Source organism: Haliotis cracherodii, unplaced genomic scaffold (assembly GCF_022045235.1).
Source record: "Haliotis cracherodii isolate W230 unplaced genomic scaffold, xgHalCrac1.p SCAF_10, whole genome shotgun sequence".
Lineage (NCBI taxonomy): Eukaryota > Metazoa > Mollusca > Gastropoda > Lepetellida > Haliotidae > Haliotis > Haliotis cracherodii.
In genome coordinates, this window is record NW_027266265.1 from 11,819,004 (window position 1) to 11,845,709 (window position 26,706).

At 39.9% G+C, this 26,706-nt stretch overlaps 1 protein-coding gene across 2 annotated transcripts; it reads left to right on the forward strand.

Moving 5' to 3' along the window:
* The first annotated feature begins 386 nt into the window (after nucleotides 1-386).
* LOC139446417 (multidrug and toxin extrusion protein 1-like) lies at nucleotides 387-25,386 on the forward strand. Of its 2 annotated transcripts, none has more exons than XM_071227751.1 (19): nucleotides 387-492; nucleotides 3,036-3,163; nucleotides 3,793-3,894; nucleotides 4,363-4,431; nucleotides 5,067-5,115; nucleotides 6,132-6,231; nucleotides 6,906-6,948; nucleotides 8,022-8,066; nucleotides 10,977-11,074; nucleotides 11,650-11,747; nucleotides 13,074-13,187; nucleotides 13,975-14,042; nucleotides 14,458-14,566; nucleotides 15,595-15,670; nucleotides 16,184-16,253; nucleotides 20,093-20,225; nucleotides 20,777-20,871; nucleotides 23,414-23,465; nucleotides 24,628-25,386. In XM_071227751.1, the coding sequence occupies exons 3-19, from the start codon at nucleotides 3,838-3,840 to the stop codon at nucleotides 25,131-25,133; spliced, it is 1,782 nt and encodes a 593-aa protein (XP_071083852.1). In that variant the 5' UTR covers nucleotides 387-492; nucleotides 3,036-3,163; nucleotides 3,793-3,837; the 3' UTR covers nucleotides 25,134-25,386. The 2 variants fall into 2 exon arrangements, with proteins under 2 accessions (XP_071083852.1, XP_071083848.1); XM_071227747.1 differs by lacking the exon at nucleotides 387-492 and adding an exon at nucleotides 2,132-2,249.
* Nucleotides 25,387-26,706: the final 1,320 nt, after the last annotated feature.

The following is a 26,706-nucleotide window of genomic DNA, read 5'->3' on the forward strand; positions in this document are numbered from 1 at the left end:
AACAGCTCCAAATGTATTATGAAAATTGATTATGCGCATCACAAACTCATGTCAGCAGTATAACAATGTGTGTTTCGCTAAGTGCTGTTGAGATATGTTGCATATTCGATATATAAACGTCAGTCAGCTGTAAACCTTTGTCAGAATGGTAAAACAGCCAATAAAGGAGACGTTATTTTGTGGAAACAGCTTGGATTTAAATCATGCTGTTAACAAAAAGGTAAAGAACTGTTATATTACTGAATAAAATGAATTCAGAATACATATTTGTTATCAAAAACATTTATTAGTCCTTCGACATGCCTACAGATAGAGCTCTCCGGGAACCGCCACCAAACTACGGCACACTCGATTCACTTCTCTTAAAAGACGTAAAAGATGAAAAGAGAAACAACTCCGTCGACAATGAAGTCAATGTCAATTCTGAACTTAAGTCAAATTGCCAGAAGACAACTCACTCGTCGGATGTCAGTGGTTCTGAAGATAAGGAAGGTAAGTTCTTCACCAGAGGAGACCACCTCTGTAGCCCAATAGGACGTCTACCCGGACACCCCCCACCCCACCCCACCCCACACCCACGTCGGGTGTCATACCAAAAAGACGTTAAAAGATGGTACTTGTTGTTACCCTGCCTGTCGCATTACAGGGATTAAACAATGAAATTCAGGTTACCTGGGTTGAAATTTGATCCGAAAGTCTTCCTCAAAACATTATTATTATCTTTATTCTAAAATTTAAACAAACTCGAAATTTCAAATTTCAAAACTACTTCAGCAATATTTTTGATTTCTTCAAAGTTATTTTGAAATATATGGCTGTATCCACCCCCAATTTGAGATATACAGCATATCTGAAAGGGAAGGGCCTCGTGCCATGCAATACGTATTAAATGCAATGAAGCTATACCCTGCATGTAGTTTCTTGGTTGAGACTTGGTTTAAAGCCACAACATCCATAACCTCGTTGACCACCTCGTGGTCCAGTGGTAGAGCGTCCGCTCGGAGAGCGTTAGGTCCGCGATTCGATCCCCGGCCGCGTCATACATGTATATATAGAAGTGCAATAATATTTAACCCAATTTCACCACACCTCACTTATTAAAAAGGTCTGGGGTTGAGAAACTATATTTGATATAATACCATAAGGTGCCATCAGATACTGTAGCCACAGCTTTGTAAATTTTATTTTATGTTTTGACATCCAATATTGATTATAATGATCTTTGATTTCGGCAAAAAGCTTTCTATGTATGATCCTTAGAACATACGTATAAAAATAACAAAATCACAAAAAGTATTTCAATGTAACGTACGTGTGTATGTTACTCACTTGCTACAATGAAATCTTTGAATAAAAAATATTCCTCTCTCAAATGTACTTCACAGCTACGTCAGTGCAACAAAGTGCTGTGGAAAATACCGGCCACATAATTTGTAAAACAAATTCGGCATGTTGCTTCCAAATGGTACATTATGTAAGAAATGAAACTGAAGGCAGTGAATTATTTTAAATCAGCAATATTTCAAATACAACGCGGTGACCTTATTTTAATCGAGTCTCGGCCATACAAACTACTCTGGTCGTCTAGGTTAGCGGAATAAGTCGAGTAGATTGTAACCCAGAAATGTTCCATCTAGCGGTGGGCGGTGGTGAAGCCGACGTCAGGACGAAGATCCGGGTTCGATTACCCGCATGGGTACGAAGTCTGAAGCCGAGATATTCCTGGAATATTGCTAAAAGCGGCGTAAAACCATACTCGCTCACTCACTCAAATGTGTTGTTGGTGATATGTATTCTCGCACAATCTTTGTACGATAACACTAACAAGGCACTCATTGTAACCACCATCTACATTCTTCCAACAACGGAACTTAAGGCACAGAAAACAATAATTATATATGCCTTGATTTCAATATGACGATGGGGACATCGTGTAGACGTTTCTACAATAGACATTTTACGCACGCTTTTATAACTCTTTAATATGGAGGTGAAAAGAGTACATTCTGAGCTCCACGCAAAGATTCATGGCGTCGCTTCGTACACTCACCAACCGTATCGTCCACAACGTCGCAGAGAGCTTCAATGCGTACTTGTCAAAAGGTTTCAGCCGTGAGGTTGTGTGGGTGAAATGGACGACATCGCCGACGATGGTGTCATGTGCGAACCACTGTCTATGGTGTCATCCCCAGGAAGCGACGTTGCCTTCTTGCATGGATCAACCACGCTTTATTCCTTCGCCGATCGGGGTCACTATCGCTTGTTTCATTCATAATTAATGCGGTTTAATAAGCTGAAAATTTTAAAATAAGATACCTTTGTGGCGTTTTTACAGATTCCAGATTATTACCGGTAGAAATACATTATTGAGAATAAGTGTATAATACAACCTTAAATCGTCATCATTTTGATTTATGTATCCAGATCATTCAGCAGATCGACTTATAGGTCCGTAACTCTCTCGGAAGTATTCCTTAAGAGAGAAACACGATGATTTTTAAGTGTGATATGTTTATGATTTAAATGGTCGCATGTCGCCTTTGTGAAAACCTGCCCACTCATTTCAAGCACATCAAGGATGTTCATTAATGAAACCAGAGACCATATTATGTGGTCTCTGATGAAACACATGCAGACATGCAGTCTTTAATATTTGTAATAAGCTCAATTTATTGTTTTTCATGCATGAACAGTTTGGCTCGTAGACTAGAATTGTTAAACCATGCACAGGACCTTCCTGCTTTCGAGGCCTTGAAAGTGCTTTAGATGAATGTTGCTAAAAAATTGTGTGAACCATGTTACTTATTTCATGTGTCTGCTTTATTGATTTAATAAAAAATTATGATAAAAAATCTATAGAACTATAAATAACACTATTATTTCGGTGAATGAGTGAACATGGTAAGCCTACGTTAAATTAAAAAAGGTGAAAATGTGGCCATTTATCCCTTTTACCCTTTTCATGCAATTATCATTTTGTTTTAGTCTGAATGTTAGCCCAGGCTATGTATGAACAATGTAGATTTTATGTACAGGACCCAAATATTTGAGCTGGTTCAAGTCAAGATGTGGCTGTGATTGTTTTGGACGACTTTATAGGCGCCTCTTCCCACTAGGATATAAGAAAGAATTCAAGAGTCTAATCGCCATAGCATGGCCAATTGTAAGTGTTTTGTATGCATGTATAATGTGTATGTAAGGTAATAGTCAGAAACACATTGTGATAGATTGTATTACCATGTCAAGATATGAGGCACCCAGTTTTGCATATAATAAATCATATTTGTTCCTTATGTGTTAAAGAACACCAGATTCTTTCATATTACTGATTAATCTGTCATGCAATGAAAGAATCTGCTTCTCTTGAACTTCCCTTGAGTAGTAGATATAACACATTGATAACACAAATATATGAAACATACATTGGTTTACATAGAAGAATTATTGAGCATTGGAATATATCCTAATGGATGATAAATATCACTTTGTAGCTGTTTTATGGGTGCCAAATAATGTACATTAACACATAATGTAATTTCAGCAGAAAGCCTCAGTGGCTGAGTGGGTTAGATGCAGGGTGTGTTTGGGTGAATTGTTTTGTTTAGAAGTTGGAAACCTTTGTTTAGGCATGTTTCCACTTAGGATCGAAAGAAGAATGAGAAATGTATAGTTTGAGATAGGATATGTATATAAATATAGAATTTATTGTAAAATATAAAATTGTGGCATCGGCACTGTAATAGAAGGAACTTCGGACTCTGTCATGTTATTTTCTTTGGCTTTTCATTCCAGACTGTGACCACCTTCTTCCAGCAGTTGCTGTTCCTCGTCACCTCCATGTTTGTTGGGCATCTTGGGCAGCTTCAGCTGGATGCGGCAGCCCTTGGCCTAACAGTGAGTTCACCTCTAATTGCATCATTTGTGACTGCTCATCATATCTTGATTAATTAATATGGATTAATTCAGTAATAGTTGCAGATACAAATAGTTGGATAGGAGTGTCTATTTTCATGAGAGCCTAGTGGTTAAAGTGTTCTCTTGCCACGCCGAAGACCAGGGTTCGGTTCCCGACATGGGTTCAGTGTGTGAAGCCCATTTCTGGTTTTCCCTGCTGTGATGTTGCTGCAATCTTGCTGAAAGCAGGGTAAAAGTAAACTCACTCACTCACTCACTCACTCACTCACTCACTTGCTCCCTCCCTCACGAACGAACGAATGCATTAAAACAATACATCAGAATTTAGGAAAATAGGAAGGTTTAAAAATTCCCAATTTTGAACAAAATAATGATTTTTCCCTGATTTGCCTTCCAAGGGCACTTTGTGTAGAATCCTTGATAAATCTGTGGTTGATGTATTTCCAGATGACCAATGTGACTGGGCTGTCTGTGATGGTTGGACTAGCATCAGCTTGTGATACTCTCTTCCCTCAGGTCAGGAGGAATGACGGGGAGCACTAATTGACATGATCAATAAAACTCAGCATAGCCTACCTATATTTATATCGCTCTGTTTCTCCTATACACAATTTGTTGTTTTTTAGAGATATAAGAGTGCCTTTTGTTGTAATAACTTATATCTAGTCCTGTATGTGTGATTTACACAATGAATTTCATACATTAGAAATTACTTTCTTAAATGAACGAAAAAGCAATTTTTATATTTTTATTTGTTCTTCTTTCCTTTTAATTGGCTATGAAGTCAGAACTGGTATACAATGAAAAGAATACCTGACTGAAGTGTTTTAAAAAGACACTCTCTGTTTGCTACCTTACTTATAAAAGTGAAAGGAATCGTATGTCATTGCAGATTTACACTGTTCAGTTGTTGTGAGATTGCATTGGAAAGGCTATATAACTGGAGTATGTAATGCTTCATGATGTTCTAATGCTTCATGATGTTCTAATTTAGTTCATCAGAGTGGAAACGATTCTATAGATTCAGTTTGTTGTTTGATATGTACAGTTCTGTTGATCCCGTGACCATCATGTATTTGGATTTGGAATTACAGACTTGTTCCTGTATGTCCTCAGACACTTCCACATCAGTTTGTCTTACTATTCTTCAGACTTATGGCAGCTCCAACAGAAGAAATCTTGGTATTGTTTTACAAAAAGGTGAGTAGGACCATTGTCAGATTATAATTTACTACATGACCATTACGACACATACCATATGATAATTTCAGTGATAAATCTAGGCCGTGTGATGGCGAGATTCACGCAATATCCCAGCACATTCCTGCAAAAATATAATTTTGACAGGATTATTCACACACAAATTACTGCTGGTATTTAATTGAGTCAATATTTTTTCTATCTTAAAGGGTCAGTAATTGGCAGATTTGAAGGATTATGCCAATTATTGTTATCTGTGACCTCAAAACTATGGCCTTACTTAATAACAGTTTTGGCATGTTAATGTGGCAAATACTTACTAGGGTTGTTTGATTATAGTTTTTAAAGTTTTATTTTTTAATTCAAAGACTAGCCATGATCATTTCCCAAGGAAATCAAGTTTTATTTTTACCATGGCAACAAAAACTATTGAGCCTGTCTTTGCTACCACAGCAACAGAAACTGTTCAGTCTCTCTTGCAACTATGCTAGCAAAACCTATTTGATCTCTCTTGCTACCATGGCAACAGGAACTAATGAGTCTTGTAACCATGGCAACAGACACTATTGAGTCTCTCTTGCTACAATGGCAACAGGAACTATTGTCCTGGAACTTTTTGAAACTGCTCCTCAATGGAATCCCTTGGGTTATTTTATGCCACAGTTTTTTGTGAGGATAGTCCTGAGGATATGTGAATACTTGACCTATCTTTGTCAAATTAATTATCTCATCTTGTGACCTGATAGATTTTCCTGATTTTCATGAGTGGTGGTCTTGAATCTCTCAGTTTTCGGGCATTTTAGTACTAACTTTCTCAAGTTGAAAAAAGGCCTGGTGTTACCAAACCTTTTATTTTCTAGTGGTGATTCTCAAAATCGGATGTACACCAGAAAATGTTCATTTCATCAGGTAATGAAGACAAACATTTTGTTGGACAAGAAAAGCCAAATGTTCCACAGTATGCATTGTATCAATGTCCCTATCAAGTGTCGTGACGTATGTGTTGTTACTTCCAGCTCTGGTTGTCTTGTTGCTGCTGTGTATACCATGCTGGGCCATCTTCATCAATGTTGAACATGTTCTCCTGGCCACTGGACAGGACCCTGTGGTGGCCAAGTAAGTATGGTGTCAGTGCTGCTTTCCAAGTTGGGGGTAGCACCGTGGTTTGCGTGTTTGTAACGATTCTGGGTTAGAATAAATGGCTCCAATAACCTCTGCATGTCGTAACAGGCCATAAAATGGATAGAGTTGTCAGGCTTGATGACTTGGTTCATTTGAGAATCTTCTCAGCAACTACAAAAACAGAGAGCTGTTTTGATAACAGGTAGCGAGAGGCATGTGACTTTCTGTTTTCAGTTGTCTTGTATTAGACACATATTTTGCCCAGACAGAAGTGATGTCATTCAATCGGAAGTGTATATAACTTTAATTTTAAGGTAGCTGGAAGCCTAGAACTTTCTGTTTTTAAGTTGTCTTGCAATATAGACTGCAAACCAAGAGTGTTGTCATCAAATTTGAAGAGATGTCATGAGGCTTGAAGTAATGATTTTACAGTGTAAAAGGCATTTTAGACAAGGTACTTAAATCTGCTGTGAGGCATGCATTTCACCAAACTGAAGTTTGAAACTGGAAATTCATAGTGGTATGTTATGATTTCTGTGGAAATCTAGAAATTGCAATGAAAGGGGCAAGATCGTTTTTAAAAGTACTTGAAAATACTTTTCTTGTTTTATTTCATGTAAAGCTGTATTCTCTGCTCTGATAATATATTTGAATTGATTTTTTTTCAGCCTGGCTGGACAATTTGCACTGTGCTATATTCCAATTCTCCCAGTAAGTGTGTTTCCTAGAGTTTATGTCATCATTAGCATTATCTTGTATACTCCCCAGGGCACTGAGAATGAATGTTCACTATTTTCCATAAACTGGGGTAATAATGATGTAATGCCATGATTATTCACTTGGTTCATTATTATTATCATTATTATTGATTAGGTTAACCTAAAGTGAGAAGATTGTCCTGTCGTTGACTGATGTTAACTTCCCAATTGGTGCTACAGTGAAGAACAGGTCCCAAGTACCTCCTATATGTTGACAAAATTTGGGGGAGATGATGTTTGGCCTTATGCCCCAACGACAATGATTGTTGCTCGTGGTATCAACCATAGATTTGGTTGATTGCATGTCATTGTACCCTTAAGGCATGGATTGTTGCTCATAATATCAATCACTGGTTTGTCTGGTCCAGATTTAGATGGGCTGCTATCTAAATTTAGAATATAACTGAGTGCAGCATTAAACAACAAACTGTGAAATATAGCTGACTGCATTCGGCCACTCACTAATGCTATCATCTAGAAATGACGTATTTCCTAATGTAACTGTGTCATAATTTTAAAAATGGAGTATGTCAGTGAATGCACGTTTTTTTAATTGTCTTACAGTTATGATGTTCATTATATACCTTTTTGCTTTAAAGCAAAGAGGGGCTGTTGATTAGTGGTTAAAGCGTTCCCTTGTCACGTAGAAGACCCAGGTTCGATTCCCGACATGGGTACAATGTGTGAAGCCTATTTTTGGTGTCGCCTGCCGTGATATTGGTAGAATATTGCTAAAAGCGGCTTAAAATCAAACTCTCTCACTTTTATGCAAAGTCTGGGCGTGTACAGAAAAAATTGAAGAGGGAACTTAATGCATTGGGTGAACAGGCTGTGTGACTGGGTTGTTAGCATGTCATCATACCTTGATAGCATTGATTTTTGCCCGCTCTTCGTATCAATCATTGGATTGCCTGGTCCAGACTCAATAATTTACAGGTAGCCATCATACAGCTGGAATATTGCTGACTGTGGCATTAAACAGCAAACGGAGACACTCCATCAATTTACTGTGGTCTTTGTTTTCAGGCAAATGCACTGTATTGTGTGTTAAGCAAGTACCTTCAGGCCCAGGTAAGACAAATATTTTTTATCATGTATGTTGACCCTTTTATCAAATGTCACTGCCAAAAATGATATTTGTTAAGAGATAAGTTCCTTGATTAACTTAAGCTGATAATTCATATATTCTGTTTCCTTGAACTAATTTGTCAGATTACAAGCCTTGGCTCCAGCTGTATGTTCAGTTTCCTCCTCATATTGGAAGGCTGTTACGGAGCATATCCCAACATCATATGGCAGAATGTTACTGTTTTGTGTTTGTTACAATGTCTTGCCATGAATAGCTGTCATATTACTGGGATGTGTCATAAAGCAATATTTATTCATTCATTGTTACAATATTTTGTGTTTGTTATTGTGTTGTATGGATGTTACAGAGCTGTATGGTTGTGACAGTGTATTATGGTTGTTACAGTGTTGTATGGTTGTTACAATGTTGTATGGTTGTGACAGTGTTGTATGGTTGTGACAGTGTTGTATGGTTGTGACAGTGTTGTATGGTTGTTACAGTGCTGTATGGCTGTCACAGTGTTGTATGGTTGTGACAGTGTTGTATGGTTGTCACAGTGTTGTATGGTTGTTACAGTGTTGTATGGTTGTTACAATGTTGTATGGTTGTCACAGTGTTGTATGGTTGTTACAGAACTGTATGGTTGTCACAATGTTGTATGGTTGTCACAGTGTTGTATGGTTGTGACAATGTTGTATGGTTGTTACAGTGTTGTATGGTTGTTACCGAGCTGTATGGTTGTGGCAATGTTGTATGGTTGTTCTAGTGTTGTATGGTTGTTACAGTGTTGTATGGTTGTGACAATGTTGTATGGTTGTTACAGTGCTGTATGGCTGTCACAGTGTTGTATGGTTGTGACAGTGTTGTATGGTTGTTACAGTGTTGTATGGTTGTGACAGTGTTGTATGGTTGTCACAGTGTTGTATGGTTGTGACAATGTTGTATGGTTGTTACAGTGTTGTATGGTTGTTACCGAGCTGTATGGTTGTGGCAATGTTGTATGGTTGTTCTAGTGTTGTATGGTTGTTACAGTGCTGTATGGTTGTTCTAGTGTTGTATGGTTGTGACAATGTTGTATGGTTGTGACAATGTTGTATTGTTGTGACAGTGTTGTATGGTTGTTCTAGTGTTGTATGGTTGTGACAGTGTTGTATGGTTGTTACAGTGCTGTATGGTTGTGACAATGTTGTATGGTTGTTCTAGTGTTGTATGGTTGTGACAGTGTTGTATGGTTGTTACAGTGGTGTATGGTTGTGACAATGTTGTATGGTTGTGACAGTGTTGTATGGTTGTTACAATGTTGTATGGTTGTGACAGTGTTGTATGGTTGTGACAGTGTTGTATGGTTGTCACAGTGTTGTATGGTTGTTACAGAACTGTATGGTTGTCACAGTGTTGTATGGTTGTGACCAGGGGTCCGGAAAATTTAAAATCCCAATTGGACATTTACATTTATGCCACGCCCCCTTCAAACAGCGTGTTTTAGTACGACTTTTTACACACAAATTACAAGTTGTTACGTATTCATAATATGATGAATTATGAATTGTTTCAATTTAAATTGTTTAATTCACCGGACAATTAATAAGAAATAATATCATTTAGATATATCTGGAAAACATACGTTTGTTTCTGTCATAATAACGATCTGTCAACGTTGCGAACGGCCTAATTAATATTCATGAGTCTGCTCAAGCGTACGCGTTGTAACATTTGGATCGAGACTATTATCCCATATTTGGTTATCACGTGACGTCACGGGAATTTTTTTTTTTTAAACTAAAGATTATTTAAAAACAAGACAGATAATATAATCATAAATCCTAAACTATCGTTGATAGCAATAGTTATTTGAATACTTTTTCATCTGTACTTAATTATTGACCATAAAAAAAATTTGATATCGATCGTCACAGAAAGCAAAATGGCGGTCAATCAAGATTCAATATACAACTAGCTACTGAAAACAATAAAATCTGCAAATCCTCATTGTATGTCAACCAAGTGAAAGTCGTGAGCCACGATGATGACAAAATGATCATTCAGACTTTGAGGGTTTGGCAGATCCGCTTGACTGATCTGCATTGGTCGACTGGCTGTCCTCACGCTTTCGCTTTTTGTCTGAGGTTACGTATCGTAGCATTGTGGGGATAATGAGGTACATCGATGATGCAAGATATTTATGTACAGTTGTAAACACATTTTACTCAAATTAACAAGATGTTCTCAGTAATTAATCCTCGATTAATCAGTGTCAACTCAGTTTATTGCCTATTACAGTGATTGACCGATTGGACTATCATAGTAGGTACGATGTATTTACAGCAATTAAAACAAACAAAGCTTGTCAGTGTAGATAATCTTCATTGTGTTACAACTGCAGACAGAAACTGCTGAGTCCTAACTGTTGATCATGTCCGGTCAAAATTTACGAATGTCCGGACAATACTTTTTAAAATGTCCGCACAGAAAAATTTAAATGTCCGGTAAGCAATATTTTAAACCGGACATTTGAGATTCCCAATCGGACATGTCCGGCGCATATAACGGTTTCCGGACCCCTGGTTGTGACAGTGTTGTATGGTTGTTCTAGTGTTGTATGGTTGTTCTAGTGTTGTATGGTTGTTCTAGTGTTGTATGGTTGTTCTAGTGTTGTATGGTTGTTCTAGTGTTGTATGGTTGTGACAGTGTTGTATGGTTGTGACAGTGTTGTATGGTTTTCACAGTGTTGTATGGTTGTGACAGTGTTGTATTGTTGTTACACTTTTGTGTGGTTGTTACAGTGTTGTGTGTTTGTTACAGTCTTGTGTGTGTTACACTTTTGTGTGGTTGTTACAGTGTTGGGTGTGTTACAGTTTTGTGTGGTTGTTACTATGTTGTATTTGTTTTTTTAGACTGTGTGTTTGTTGCAGAGTGTTGTGATCCCCTCATGTCTGATCCTCCTCGCCGGGAACCTCCTCAATGCTGCTCTTCTTGCCCTCTTCCTGTTCTGGCTCAAGATGGAGTTGCTGTAAGTAACAATCATGTTCTGTCTTGTGTATGCCAGCCGCATTGAACACTATTTCATTTTTAATCATTATGCAACAACTGATGTGAGAAGCCCAGTACACATGTTTGTCATTGTGGTTCTGTCTAATTGGACTGTTTGCAATGATTCTAGTCATCTTTTTCTCTCTTTTCTTTAAGGATTCTATTACACATTTTGTAAGTCATCCAGGGTTGCATCTTACCTGTCTTTGCCTTTACTAGCTAACAGGAAAATTAGGTGTCCCCACCAAAATACTGATTTTTTTATCCACTTTGCCTGAAATGGGCACTTAGTTTAGAATCCTGGATAAATCCTAGTATAACTTCTACTGGACAAGAAAGTTAGGAATCATGAATATTTTGGGGAATATTCTTATGAAATTGGGTGCTCATTCTTCACAATAAAATATCAGCAAAAATGCCTCACTTTTTTTGTTCAGTGTATATATACTTTACATTTGGAGATTTCATAAACATATTAAAAAAATGGGTGTGGGTTGGGTGTGGACTATTGACAACTTCTTATTCTGATTTTGATAAGAGACCAATTTCTTTCAGAGGAGCAAGTTTGGCTATTGGCCTTAGTTTCTGGGCAGTGGTGTTTCTCCATGTTGGGTACATCAAAGCCAGCAAGATCTATCAGGACACCTGGTCTGGTAAGTCATCAAGATCTATCAGGACAGTTAGTCTGGTTAGTCATCGAGATAGAGCAGGACACCTTGTCTGGTAAGACAGCTAGATAGAGCAGGGCACCTAGTCTGGTAAGACAGCAAGATAGAGCAGGACACCTAGTATGGTAAGACAGCTGGATAGAGCAGGGCACCTAGTCTGGTAAGACAGCTGGATAGAGGGCACCTAGTCTGGTAAGACCGCTAGATAGAGCAGGGCACCTAGTCTTGTAAGACCACTAGATAGAGCAGGACACCTAGTCTGGTAAGACTGCTAGATAGAGCAGGACACCTAGTCTGGTTAGACCGCTAATTAAGAGCAGGACACCTAGTCTGGTAAGACCGCTAGATAGAGCAGGACACCTAGTCTGGTAAGACTGCTAGATAGAGCAGGACACCTAGTCTGGTTAGACCGCTAATTAAGAGCAGCACACCTAGTCTGGTAAGACCGCTAGATAGAGCAGGACACCTAGTCTGGTAAGACCGCTAGAAAGAGCGGGACACCTAGTCTGGTAAGACTGCTAGATAGAGCAGGACACCTAGTCTGGTAAGACTGCTAGATAGAGCAGGACACCTAGTATGGTTAGACCGCTAGATAGAGCAGGACTCCTAGTCTTGTAAGACAGCTGGATAGAGCAGGACTCCTAGTCTTGTAAGACAGCTGGATAGAGCAGTACTCCTAGTCTGGTAAGACAGCTAGATAGAGCAGGACACCTAGTATGGTTAGACCGCTAGATAGAGCAGGACTCCTAGTCTTGTAAGACAGCTGGATAGAGCAGGACTCCTAGTCTTGTAAGACAGCTGGATAGAGCAGTACTCCTTGTCTTGTAAGACAGCTAGATAGAGCAGGACACCTAGTCTGGTTAGACCGCTAGATAGAGCAGGACTCCTAGTCTTGTAAGACAGCTAGATAGAGCAGGACACCTAGTCTGGTAAGACAGCTAGATAGAGCAGGACACCTAGTCTGGTTAGACAGCTAGATGGAGCAGGGCACCTAGTCTGGTCAGACAGCTAGATGGAGCAGGACTCCTTGTCTTGTAAGACAGCTAGATAGAGCAGGACACCTAGTCTTGTAAGACAGCTAGATAGAGCATATGCATTGACATGATGATGTGTTGCTATGGGCTGCTTTTTAAACAATGAAGGAAATAAAACATTTAATCTGAACTAGCCAATTGGCACAAAGCAAGCAAATATTATTTTCACTGGTAATTACCAAGAATAATTGCAGTGGTATCCTTACCCTAATGGTTCGTATCTGTCTGTAGATATAACACACTATGATCATTTACCCTGACTGATTGGGTGTTTCAGGTTGGTCCGTGCAGTGTCTGTCAGAGTGGAAAGTATTCTTCAGCCTGGCACTTCCTGGACTTTTCATGATGTGTCTGGAGTGGTGGTGCTTCGAGATTGTTGTCATCTTGGCAGGTTGGTAGCTAACATTGTGGTGCCTCGAGATTGTTGTCATCTTGGCAGGTTGGTAGCTATCATTGTGGTGCTTGGAGATTGTTGTGATCTTGGCAGGTTGGTAGCTAACATTGTGATACTTGGAGATTGATGTGATCTTGGCAGGTTGTTAGCTAACATCTGTCTGTCTGTTTGTCTCTCTGCTGTCTGTACGTTCTGAGTACTATAGATAAAGGGAACACTTTGACCACTTGAGAGGGCTTGTATATTTTATCAATGCATTATCCCCCTCATGAATGTAATTGGCTTTCTTCATGCCATGCAGGTGCTTGCTCTGCCAAGTGTAGTAAACTCAATGCCCTTGAAATGTAGTAAGATGGTCTTGTTTGCCTTGTATTTTAGTTTCAGACTAAATGATGTAACTGGAACTAGATTGAACGCAGAAAGTGCAGTTCAAGTAAATGCTTAGTCACATGAATGATGGTATTGAGAAATTGTGTCTGTAGATCCGTGAAGATCCGGGGTAGAATGGTTTCAGCAACCCATGCTTGCTGTAAAAGGCGGACCTGGTGGACAGACTCGCTGACTTGGGTGATGCATGTCATCGTATCCCAATTGTGTAGATTGGTGCTCATGATGTTAATCACTGCATCATCTGGTCCAGACTTGATTACTTTCAGACCGCCGTCATATAACTGAAATATTGCTGAGTGCGGCGTTAAACAATAATAAAACAGTAGTATATTTTGTTATCACGAAACTGGTTCTCCCAGACTGTGCTAGTTTTGAAGGATGTATCTCTTTGCAGGTCTGCTGAGTGGTGTGGAACTTGCAACTCATTCGATAGTGTTCCAGCTGTCCGTCATCATGTTCATGGTGAGAATTAAGTGTCATGATGAGTGTTGTGTGTCCTTGGTGAGTGTTGAGCATAATGATGAGCGTTTCATGTTCCTGGTACATGGTGACTGTTCCTGGTGAGTGTTGGGTGCCCCAGGTGAGTGTTGGATTTTCTTGGTGAACGTTGGATGTTCCTGATGAGTGTTGGGTGCTCCAGGTGAATGTTGAATGTTCCTGTTGAGCAAATGATGTTCCAGGTGAGTGTTGGATGTTCCTCGTGAGTGTTGGATGTTATTGGTGAATGTCTGATATTTCTGGTGAGTTTTGGATGTTCCTGGTTTGTGTTGGGTGTTCCTTGTGAGTGTTGGATATCCCTGTATATCTTTGCAAAGCATCATTTCTGCCTACAAAAAATCTAGCTAAAAAAGTACAGTGGTAATAAATGTATTTTCAGTTTGCACTTGGAATGGCTGTTGCTTCCAGTGTCCGTGTGGGCAACCATCTTGGAGAGGGCAACCCTATGGAAGCCATGACAGCCGCCCATGTCTCCATCTCCATCATGTGTACGTCAATCTAAAGAAAAAACCCTGCAGTATAAGTTATTTGTACCAGTATTGAATGCTGTATTGCTCCTTTGTAAAGTTAATATAAGTTCTGAGCCCCACAAAGAAGGGATTGCATAAGAATGAAATGTTTTATTGTATCCTGATGACATGAACTTGAGTCAATTGAGCAAAATCCTTCTCTGTGACAAGAAAGTAAGAAAAGCAGAGGTCTGTGAGCTTTGGAAAGTGGACAAACTGTGAGCTTTGGAAAGTGGACAAACAACACCAGGAAAGGATGCTCATTCGAATGCCACTATAAAGAGGTGTGCAGCAGAGTTGACCCCTGTCTGGAAGGCCTGTGTTGTCAGCAACACCAGAATCCATAATACGGTGATGACCAACTGGCTAATGACTGGTGTCATATTGCTAATTCAGAAAGCATTTTCCAGGAGACATTATGTTCCATTGTCATGGAAACTTTGGCATTGAAGAAAGTATCAGCTCATTGAGTTCTAAAGCTTCTGGCGTCAGATAAAAAATGCATCAGGCACAACATGTCTCATGATAATGTAGCTGTTAAGAGCTCATCCAGAAAGGTTCTGGCAACTATTTGTGAAACAGCTATCAGAGTCCAAACAAAAATCGAAACAATGGAAGCATTTCACATCACCACCCCCAAAGAAGGCAAGGACTATCCCATCAACTGAATGACGTCATAGCAGCTGTGGAGAACCTTATGGACAGCCAAGGGAAGGACTTCTATGAAACTGGGATAAAATTCCTCCAACATGTTTGGCAAAAGTGTATCAATGTGGGGATTATGTTGAAAAATGAATCATTCCAATGTCTCCAGGTCAAGTCTTTCTATGTGAGGCTCAAAAGATTTCAATCACTCTTTGTAATTAGACCAATTACAGTTAATTACAATAAAATCTAAAGCACTCTTAATTATCTATCGCTGTATATAGACCATATGTGCTGTACAGTTGGAAAATATTTTCATACTTGGCCTTGACGTTCCTGACCTTGACCATGTCTACTTTCAGGGGTCCTAGCTTTATTTGTGGCACTGCTGTTGCTTTTACTACGACGAGTCATTCCCCTAGCTTTTACTAATGAGAAGTAAGTAAACTATCTGTGCTTGAGGCACACCTGGCTCGAAGGTCTATGGGCTGTGGCATGAGCGAGTCAGATTGCGCTTAAAATTATCATGAGACGACACCTCTTATTCTTTCATCCCCAGTACCGATGTGTAGCATGTGCGTTGTTGTGCTGTTCCCCCTACCATTGTGCCCCCCTCTTTTCAAGATGCCACCTTGTACACAACACGATAGTTTTTCCATTGATGGGAATATAAATAGCAAACAGCAGATATTGTTGGGTACAGGGAACCAGTATTCATTGTCGTGTAGCATGTTGATATTTAATAGACTAATACTGATTTTGAGTTATTGATAATATTTACCATTCTCATTTGGAGCCAATAGTCCTGTATATACTATATTATGATGCACATAGTGTATTGTGATGAATAGTTACCAGGATTTATTGTCACATACGTAATAAACTGGGACCTGCAGGCTCATTCATGCCATTTTCATTCATGTATTGACACTAAGTGTTTGTTTCTTCCAGATCTGTGATCGACCTTATAATTCAAATTCTGCCAATGATTGCTCTCTTCCATCTGTTTGATGCCACACAGGTAAACTATGAATACAGTATCACCTGTACTAGGTCACACAGGTGAGCTATAAATACTGTATCACCTGTACTGGGTCACACAGGTGAGCTATAAATACTGTATCACTGTACTGGGTCACTCAGGTAAGCTATGAATACATTATCACCTGTACTGGGTCACACAGGTGAGCTGTAAATACTGTATCACCTGTACTGGGTCACACAGGTGAGCTATAAATACTGTATCAATCTACTGCCACACAGGTGAGCTATAAATATAGTATCACCTGTACTGGGTCACACAGGTGAGCTTTAAATACAGTATCACCTGTACTGGGTCACACAGGTGAGCTATAAATACTGTATCAATCTACTGCCACACAGGTGAGCTATAAATATAGTATCACCTCTACTGGGTCACACAGGTGAGATATAAATACAGTCAAGTCTCGTTAATCCGACACTCGTTAATCCGACAATCGGCTTTATCCGACACTAATGATGGGAACCGATTAAATCAGTGCTATTTAGACCCGTTAATCCGACAGTCTCGCACTCCGACTCCGACACACCTAATTTGCAACGAAATACCGAAATCACTCATTAATCAGTCTCGTTAATCCAACACCGTGATCAGCGTTCTCCGTGGTCATCTGCCCGCGAGCCAGTGTTTTGATGCGAGGCGAGTCGGCTGGTAGCTGCATATTACAAAGCTGCAGCAATAAACTTGCTTAACAATAAACAATTAATGCTTTAAATAAAGAAAACAGGATAATTCACATGCTTAGATTACCTCAATCTTATTAAAATCAGATACAAGTTCTCGCTATCGATGAGGACATCCCATTAAGTCACGTCAGAACAACCTTTCGCAAACTATGACCTACCAATGAAATGACCAACAGGAAGTCGACGTTAGCCACTTAGAAAGCAGCTTTCTTAAGCTTTGGGTACCAGTTTCAAAGTTGCGACTTCCATTCCAGAATATGCGTTTTAAAGTATTTTGAATCTGTCAAACAGTCCGTAACTGTTGTTTTGTGTTAAACTTTAGAGGTTGAATGATTAGAAAACATACTCCGCCAACAATTTAACAAAACAATATGAATATATATTTTATATTTTTTATAATGTGTTTGAATCCTTATCTATCGTGTAGTTGTCTGATTTTCGATCACGAACGTTGATACTACTAAATTTTGTTTATCCGACATACTCGTTAATCCGACACAATCATACGCAACCATCGATGTCGGATTAACGGGACTTGACTGTACAGTATCACCTGTACTGGGTCACACAGGTGAGCTATAAATACAGTATCACCTGTACTGGGTCACACAGGTGAGCTTTAAATACAGTATCACTGTACTGGGTCACACAGGTGAGCTATAAATACAGTATCACCTGTACTGGGTCACACAGGTGAGCTATAAATACTGTATCAATCTACTGTCACACAGGTTAGCTATAAATACAGTATCACTGCACTGGGTCACACAGGTGAGCTATAAATACAGTATCACTGTACTGCGTCACACAGGTGAGCTATAAATACAGTAACATTCTACTGGGTCACACAGGTGAGCTATAAATACAGTTTCACTCTACTGGATCACACGAGTGAGCTATAAATACAGCATCACCTGTACCTGGTCACTCAGGTGAGCTATAAATACAGCATCACCTGTACCTGGTCATTAAGGTGAGCTATAAATACAGCATCACCTGTACCTGGTCACTCAGGTGAGCTATAAATACAGTTTCATTCTACTGGATCACACGAGTGAGCTATAAATACAGCATCACATGTACCTGGTCACTCAGGTGAGCTATGAATACAGCATCACCTGTACCTGGTCACTCAGGTGAGCTATAAATACAGCATCACCTGTACCTGGTCATTAAGGTGAGCTATAAATACAGCATCACCTGTACCTGGTCACTCAGGTGAGCTATAAATACAGTTTCATTCTACTGGATCACACGAGTGAGCTATAAATACAGCATCACATGTACCTGGTCACTCAGGTGAGCTATGAATACAGCATCACCTGTACCTGGTCACTCAGGTGAGCTATATATACAGCATCACCTGTACTGGGTCGAGGAGGTTTTACCGTCAATACTCTCGGGTTTGCACTGAGGCTCTTTAACCAACAATTCAAGCCCCTGTCTGCTTTCAGTGTGAACACACCGATGACAACACCAGTATTTCTCATGTAACAGGCCATTGTCTTATGGCCACCAACTCTAACATTGCTTTAATATTGACAATAGTAGCGGTAGCCAAACCAACATATTATTTGTTTGTTTGATTTAATCAGTGAAAAGATACATTGAGAACTCTTGTACAGAAAATAGTGTATTACAAGTAATTGCATCGATATAAAATGTCACCATTATAAACATTTTTTTGTATCGATTGATAAATGACCTAAAAAATGATACTCGAGTTGTATTGTAGTTGTTACGCCCCGAGTTCATGTGTTCATTCTATTTTTTGTTAATCGTAAGTTGATATGAGGGTGAAGGTGAAAACAAGACTTTCTGCCGTTAAGAAATATTACTTACAGTAATGACAAAAATTGCGAAATGCGCGTTTCAAGAAATATCCATTTTTCGTGCGATAAACATCATCAATAAGATGCGATCACCTGGCTACAATTTGGGTAACTCCAGCAGGCAGGTGACTATGTATTGTCAATATTGAACAGCATTTGCAGCATACTCACATTACCACCTGAAAGAATTCTATTTAAAGTGCTATTCACCGCTTTGAAAGTACTGAAAGTAATATTCCTGGTATGCCCTACTTTCAATTAATATGTATAAGCAGACATGCAGGTATCTTCATTACTTAATCATAGTGATATTTTGTGGTTCTGTTTCAAGTGGTGACAAATGTCAGCAATGATTTATAAAGACCAGATATATTATTGAATGTTAAAATGTTGAATATTGATTCTGACAATTGGGTAGTAGTTTCAGACACAGTTTGTGCTCTGAATACAGTATCATACTTCCTAGGAAGCTTTGAATGCAATTTACGTGTACACTGATCTGTTGACGTTGGTAAAAGGTGTTAAGCATCTTGAGCTTGACTAGGGTGCAATAAGAATGGGATGATGATGATGATGATGATGATGATGATGATGAGAGAGTGAGAGAGAGGATGATGATGAGGATGATTGTGATGATGATGATGAGGATGATGAGAGAGAGGATGAGGATGATTATGAGGATGATGAGGATGAGAGAGAGGATGATGATGATGAGGATGATGATGATGATGAGAGTGAGAGAGAGGATGATGATGAGGATGATTATGAGGATGAGAGAGAGATAGGATGATGATGATGATGATGAGAGAGAGATGATGATGATGATGATGATGATGAAGAAGAGGATGATAGAGAGAGAGAGGATGATGATGATGAGGATGATTGTGAGGATGATGATGAGGATGATGAGAGAGAGAGGATGAGGATGATTATGAGGATGATGAGGATGAGAGAGAGAGAGGATGATGATGATGAGGATGATGATGATGATGAGAGAGTGAGAGAGAGGATGATGATGAGGATGATTATGAGGATGATGAGGATGAGAGAGAGATAGGATGATGATGATGATGAGGATGATGAGGATGAGAGAGAGAAAATGATGATGATTAGGATGATGATGATGATGATGATGATGAAGAGGATGATAGAGAGAGAGAGGATGATGATGATGAGGATGAGGATGAGGGTGATAGAGAGAGAGTGAGGATGAGGATGATGAGGATGATGGTTTATGAGTGAGAGTTATTGTTATTTTCATTGTAGTCTTGTAGTATTTGACAGTATCCTCTGTCGACAGGGTGTCTGCAGTGGCGTGTTGCGAGGGTCTGGCAAGCAGTTGTTTGGCGCCACCATGAACTTTTTCTCCTACTACGTTATAGCTCTGCCGATTGGTGCGCTGCTCATGTTCAAGACATTCTTAAGACTTGAAGGTACTCAATAATATCTTACATTAATTTACTTTTTAGTCTCTTTTTATTCCCCAATGATGATTCTTGATTTGTCAGCATTTGGCTTGTGGCTTTCCAAGACGTGACTCTGCAGTCTTACCACCCACATGAAGTTAACATGCCGTAATACAACAGAAATAGTGTCAATACCTGTTACCCACTCCCTCCCTCCCTCCCTCCCTCCCTCCCTCCCTCTTTCCCTCACTCACTCATATTGTTGGAATATTGCTAAAAGCGGCATAAAATCATACTCACTCGACTAGAGGTGATAGATCTGATTAATACGTTCTGTTTGATATTAGAAAACATGGCAAAGTGCAACAAATAATTCCCTTGGTAAGAAATGGGGCATTTAACAATCAATTTGTTTTTTCAAGGTTTGAATTTAATTATTTTTTTTGTTCGGAAAGCTGAACCTCATCACTGTCAGTAGTTTCATGTTTGTCTCAAGCGTCATGACGACAATCAACTTCAGCTGTTGTTGTAGATGTTGCCAAAGCCCGACTCACACCTACATGTTGGTTGTGTTACAGGTATGTGGTCTGCTCTGATTCTCTCCGTGTTCCTCCAATCTATGGCCTTCCTCATCAAGATTGGAGTCACAGACTGGACCAAACAGTCGAAACTTGTAAGTATACAAACAGTGTAGTCTGGACCTGGACCTTCATTGAAACAGCCTGCAGGGGCAGCACCGGTGGCTCAGTTGTCAAAGGCACTACAATTCACTGTGTAGAGTTGCGTTCCTTGGGCACGCCAGAAACCTATGATTGTGGGTTCTTATAACTGTTTGCCCGATTATGTTTCTAGGTTTGTCTGCACCATGCTCATGCTCGTAGGTTTCACTGAAGTGGTAAATGTCTTAGACCTGCATCACTTCAGACTTTCCCCCCACACCATGCTGACACGCCGTGATATAAGTGGAATACTGTTGAAAACAGCAATAAACCCAACTCACTCACTAAACCAGCATACAGTCACATTCCACAAGATGGAATAAGACTTGTGGATTGCATGTTCCATTTTATTTGTATAGCGGGCGCAGACGGCACAGTCGTCAAAGGTGAGCAATTTGCTGTGCAAAGGTGCAGCCCTTAGTTGTTTCCAGAATCCTATGATCGTAGGTTTGAATCTGAGATTCACTCTCATTATGTATCTAGATTTCTCAGCACAATGATCTTGCTCATGAGTTTCACTAAAGTGGTAAATGGTAAATGTCTGACACCTGCATCACCTTGATCACTTTGGACATCCTCCAAGATGAAATATGGGGATGTAACAGAAATTCTGTTCAAAACGGTGTTAAACCCAACTGACTCACTGGTTATCATTATTATCCCCCGCCGCGCGAAAGCGCGAAGCGGGGGATATAGTATTCACGACCGTCCGTACGTCCGTCCGTACGTCCCACCTGTTTGTTGCCGCGATATCTCAAGAACTAAACACTGGATTGTCTTCATATTTGGAACTATGGTGTATATACAGACTCCGCAGACACCAGTCGGTTTTGGTGACCTTGACCCCATTTTCAAGGTCACAGCAGGCATATCTGCTTTTGGAGTTGGAAAACGGTGTTGCCGCAATATCTCAAGAACTAATCTCTGGAATGTCTTCATATTTGGAACTATGGTGTATATACAGACTCCGCAGACACCAGTCGGTTTTGGTGACCTTGACCCCATTTTCAAGGTCACAGCAGGCATATCTGCTTTTGGAGTTGTAAAACGGTGTTGCCGCAATATCTCAAGAACTAAACACTGGATTGTCTTCATATTTGGAACTATGGTGTATATACAGACTCCGCAGACACCAGTCGGTTTTGGTGACCTTGACCCCATTTTCAAGGTCACAGCAGGCATATCTGCTTTTGGAGTTGGAAAACGGTGTTGCCGCAATATCTCAAGAACTAATCTCTGGAATGTCTTCATATTTGGAACTATGGTGTATATACAGACTCCGCAGACACCAGTCGGTTTTGGTGACCTTGACCCCATTTTCAAGGTCACAGCAGGCATATCTGCTTTTGGAGTTGGAAAACGGTGTTGCCGCAATATCTCAAGAACTAATCTCTGGATTGTCTTCATATTTGTAACTATGGTGTATATACAGACTCCGCAGACACCAGTTGGTTTTAGTGACCTTGACCCCATTTTCAAGGTCACAGCAGGCATATCTGCTTTTGGAGTTGGAAAACGGTGTTGCCGCAATATCTCAAGAACTAATCTCTGGAATGTCTTCATATTTGGAACTATGGTGTATATACAGACTCCGCAGACACCAGTCGGTTTTGGTGACCTTGACCCCATTTTCAAGGTCACAGCAGGCATATCTGCTTTTGGAGTTGGAAAACGGTGTTGCCGCAATATCTCAAGAACTAATCTCTGGATTGTCTTCATATTTGTAACTATGGTGTATATACAGACTCCGCAGACACCAGTCAGTTTTGGTGACCTTGACCCCATTTTCAAGGTCACAGCAGGCAAATCTGCTTTTGGAGTTGGAAAACAGTGTTGCCGCGATATCTCAAGAACTAATCTCTGGATTGTCTTCATATTTGGTACTATGGTGTATATACAGACACCGCATACACCTGTCAGATTTGGTGACCTTGACCCCATTTTCAAGGTCACAGCAGGCAAATCTGTTTTTGGAGTTGGAAAACGGTGTTGCCACAATATCTCAAGAACTAATCGCTGGATTGTCTTCATATTTGGTACTATGGTGTACAGGCGGGGGATATTTCGTCACTCTGTGACAAATACTAGTTTTGTTTAGGATGAAATCATTTAATTATACACTCGACCTTTTAGGTCGTGGGTATATAGTTATACCAAGCTTCCATCCGTCCATCTGTCCGTCTGTCCATCCGAAAACTTTGTCCGCACCATTTTTCCTAAACTATTCAGTGGATTCATCTCAAACTTAGTACATATAATCTGTGTCATATGGAGGGGTGCAGTCAAAAGAAAATTTTATTTTTATTTATTTTCCATTTTTTTTATAAACCCTATCCATTATTTAATTTGAAACTACTAACACTAGGCGGGTCGGGGCTATTAGTGAGCCACGCTCACTTTTGCCCTTTTTATCATGACATAGAGGTGTGGTTTAGAAGATTCTACCTCAGTGATGTAGAGATAACAAGTTCATACCTTAGTTATGATCTGTTTCAGGCTCAAAACCGTGCTGGTGCTACAGGCAGCGACCAAGAACCAACAGATAAAGGTATTCATACGTAACACTGGCTTGAATAGATTCAGCATGAATATGTATCTGTTGTAGGGATATTGTGTATACCAGTCTAGAACTGTGCTAACGGAGATAGAAGAGGAGCGGGGATGTGAAAAACCTCTTTTGAAACATTCTGTATCATTATACACTATTTTATGGGTGATCATGTAAACTAAATGTAATGGTATCATAGCTCTGTAAATCTATCATTTGATGGTATGCTTTCAAAATTGACACGGGGCAGTCAGGTAACCTACTGGTTAAAGCTTTCGCTCGCTACGCCTAAGACCTGGGTTCGATTCCCGACATGGGTACAATGTGTGAAGCCCATTTCTGGTGTCCCCCGCCGTGATATTGCTGGAATATTGCTAAAATCGGCGTAAAACCATACTCACTCACTCAAAATTGACACAATTCCAAACAGCGGCCAGACAAGAACAGGGGGGTCAGGGCTGGCATCATGGGGCACACTTCACATGATTTCCAAGAGTTTTACTGATGTCATGTCACTGCATATGTTCATAACACTCAAGCCTATTTAGATGGGGCTTTGATGTTAGATTATTCATTGAACTTTGAGTGTGTCTCTTTCCAGGGTAGAAATGTCAGTTATATGTAACATGAAATCTACAATATTGATAAATTTAATTATTCAAGAAGCCATTCTTTTTTCTGTCAATTTTCAATATGTGTAGGATGCAATATTTTATGTCCAGTAGAACTGTGATGGTCATTTCTTATTTGAGAATCAAAGAATCTGATGAGGACTTAATCTTTTATGTGACTTCAGTAACTTGCCATGTCAAAATTGAAATACTAATGTGTTTCTTCGGGCAGGTGACAAATGGATCTAATTATCACACAAAGTATTTCAGCCTGTTCAACCTGTGCACATGCAAGTCTGTCCTGATTAGCTCTATTTATTACCTAAGAGGGCAAACATATCGAAGTTCATAAAAATCATATGAACCATAGGGTCATTTCACGTCACGAGACAACAGTGTATTGTTTCCATCATCCGGACAGCATTGTTGACGTTCGAATCTTATTTCACTTTTGCTCGGGAAATACCAGAATTTAGACACTTGTTTTGTAAACATAGTAGGACATAAACACTCATATAGTATCCTCTTTGTATGATGTCATTGTTTTCCAGACATATCCCCTCTACACCGCCCAATGTCAATGTCAGACACGGACCTCATGGAGGCTGACCACATCCAGCTGTCCACCTACAGCAGTCTCGAGAGTGTACGCAGTGGTCAGTCTGACGAGCTGACCGACCTCCAGAAAACGCTACTGAAGCGTGGCGTGTTTGTGGTCTGTCTGCTCATGGTCCTCGCCATGGGCATCATCATTGACCGCGTCTTGTCCCATCTCAACAACCACAGCAACTGTTTTCTTATACTCGGAAAAGATTTGAATTTGACACTTATCTATCATGACCTCCATAGCAACCAGACGATGAGGAATCTAACACTGGATGAGGTGCAGTTCCTGAATACGACGTATTGGTTCGAGAGAGAGCATCATGGGAATGCCACCTTCACATACTGTAATGGGTTTATTTCTGAAAGACCGGATCCAGCAGCAACGCTTTTAAATATGTCGTCATATTTGTTCAACTTTCACCCCAGGATGCCACATAGGCCGGTGTTTTAGAGGGAAATAAAGCCACAAACATGTACAGAGATGTTTGTGTCTCAAGTTGGCATGTACAGTATTTTCCAAGAATGATGTTAGACTACCTTTGTCCTGTTTCATTGAACTGTTGAAAAATCAATGCAAAACGATCACTTAAACCTTGTTTTAATATTAATGTCACTTTCCTTTAGATGACATTTAGAGGACCTGTGAGGCTTCCTGCAACCCGTTCCTCAAAGCGATGTTAGCGTTGTGACTGTACTAAGTCTGTGGTAAATTCCGATCGTCTTAGCGCTATGATTGCTTTGAGGGATGGGCTCTGGTCAGAATAGGTCCCCATTACCCATAATAGTTCTAAAAATAAGAACTGGCCAGAATGGATCAGCTCATTGATATGTGTGGCCTAACTGATTATGTGTCGTCTACCTGACTACACAATTTTTGCTCATACTGTCAGCCACTGATCTTTCTAGCCATGATAAAGATGTAATATTGCTGGCTGTGGCATAAAACAACATTCACTCACTCCTTCCAGGGAAGGAACTATGTTGCACTGTGGTCAGTGGCTTATATAATATTTTATTCTCAATGGCGTTTTTTCGCTAGTGAACTTTTGTCTGTATTCCATTGTTTTCTGTGATGTTATTGATTTGCTAGAACTGCCGTCTACCCATGCATAGTCTGTCTTTAGAAATGTACAAAGCATCATTTTTTGTTCAGTGAGAACTCCTTTTATGCTGTATGTCAGTGTTTTACATGTGGCAGTTTTTAAGGTATGAAATTCTTTATGAGCTCTTGCAACAGTGATGATAGTCAGTGTTCAGTATTATTTGCAGAGAAGATCAAACAGAATATCAAGTTTATTTTATACCAATATTTTATTCAGATATACAGTTAGATATATATTTGTTTATGGATTTTGTTTTATGAATTATGTTATTACTTTAGCTAGCTTTATTTTTATGATTGCACTTGTTAATTTGTTAATTGTCATCCCATGATCAATAGAGGTGAGGTGCTTGTTGAAAAGAGTGTTCACAGTAATAATTACTTCACTCTATACTCTTCATCAAAGAGAGGTGCAGTAACTTGTATTGTAAGCCCGAAATACTGATGAAAAATGCAAGCGTATGCATGAGTATGTATATACTTTAGACTGTAATCATTCTGAAACTGGTTTTATTGATCCTCATTCATCATTCAAGGGGAGGGGTGGGGTAGCAAAGATGGGGAGGGGGTGGTCAGGTGATGAGAAATATGATTTGCAGAGTTACCTGTCCACGCCATACCACGGCCTTGTGGGTTTCAGGGAGTTGTTGGCGTGTGGGTTTCCGGGAATGGTTTGAGTGGGGTTCCTAGAGTGGTTGGAGTTCTGGAGTGGTTGGAGCGTGGGTTTCCCAAAGTGGTTGGAGCATGGGTTTTCAGAGTGGTTGGAGTGGGGTTTCCAGGAGTGGTTGAAGTGTGGGTTTCCCGGAGTTGTGGGATCGTGGGTTTTCTGGAGTGGTTGGAGTGGGGTTTCTGGGAGTGGTTGGAGGGTTGGTTTCCAGGAGTGGTTTCAGTGTAGGTTTCCGGGAGCGGTTGGAGCATGTTT

Bases quoted from the DNA above. Each gene is read 5' to 3' on its own strand.
- LOC139446417 (XM_071227747.1), top strand. From the start codon at position 2,132: ATGGACGACATCGCCGACGATGGTGTCATGTGCGAACCACTGTCTATG. The intron at 11,748-13,073 runs GTAAGTCATCAA...TGGGTGTTTCAG, and splicing joins CTATCAGGACACCTGGTCTG to GTTGGTCCGTGCAGTGTCTG. The intron at 15,671-16,183 runs GTAAGTAAACTA...TGTTTCTTCCAG, and splicing joins CTAGCTTTTACTAATGAGAA to ATCTGTGATCGACCTTATAA.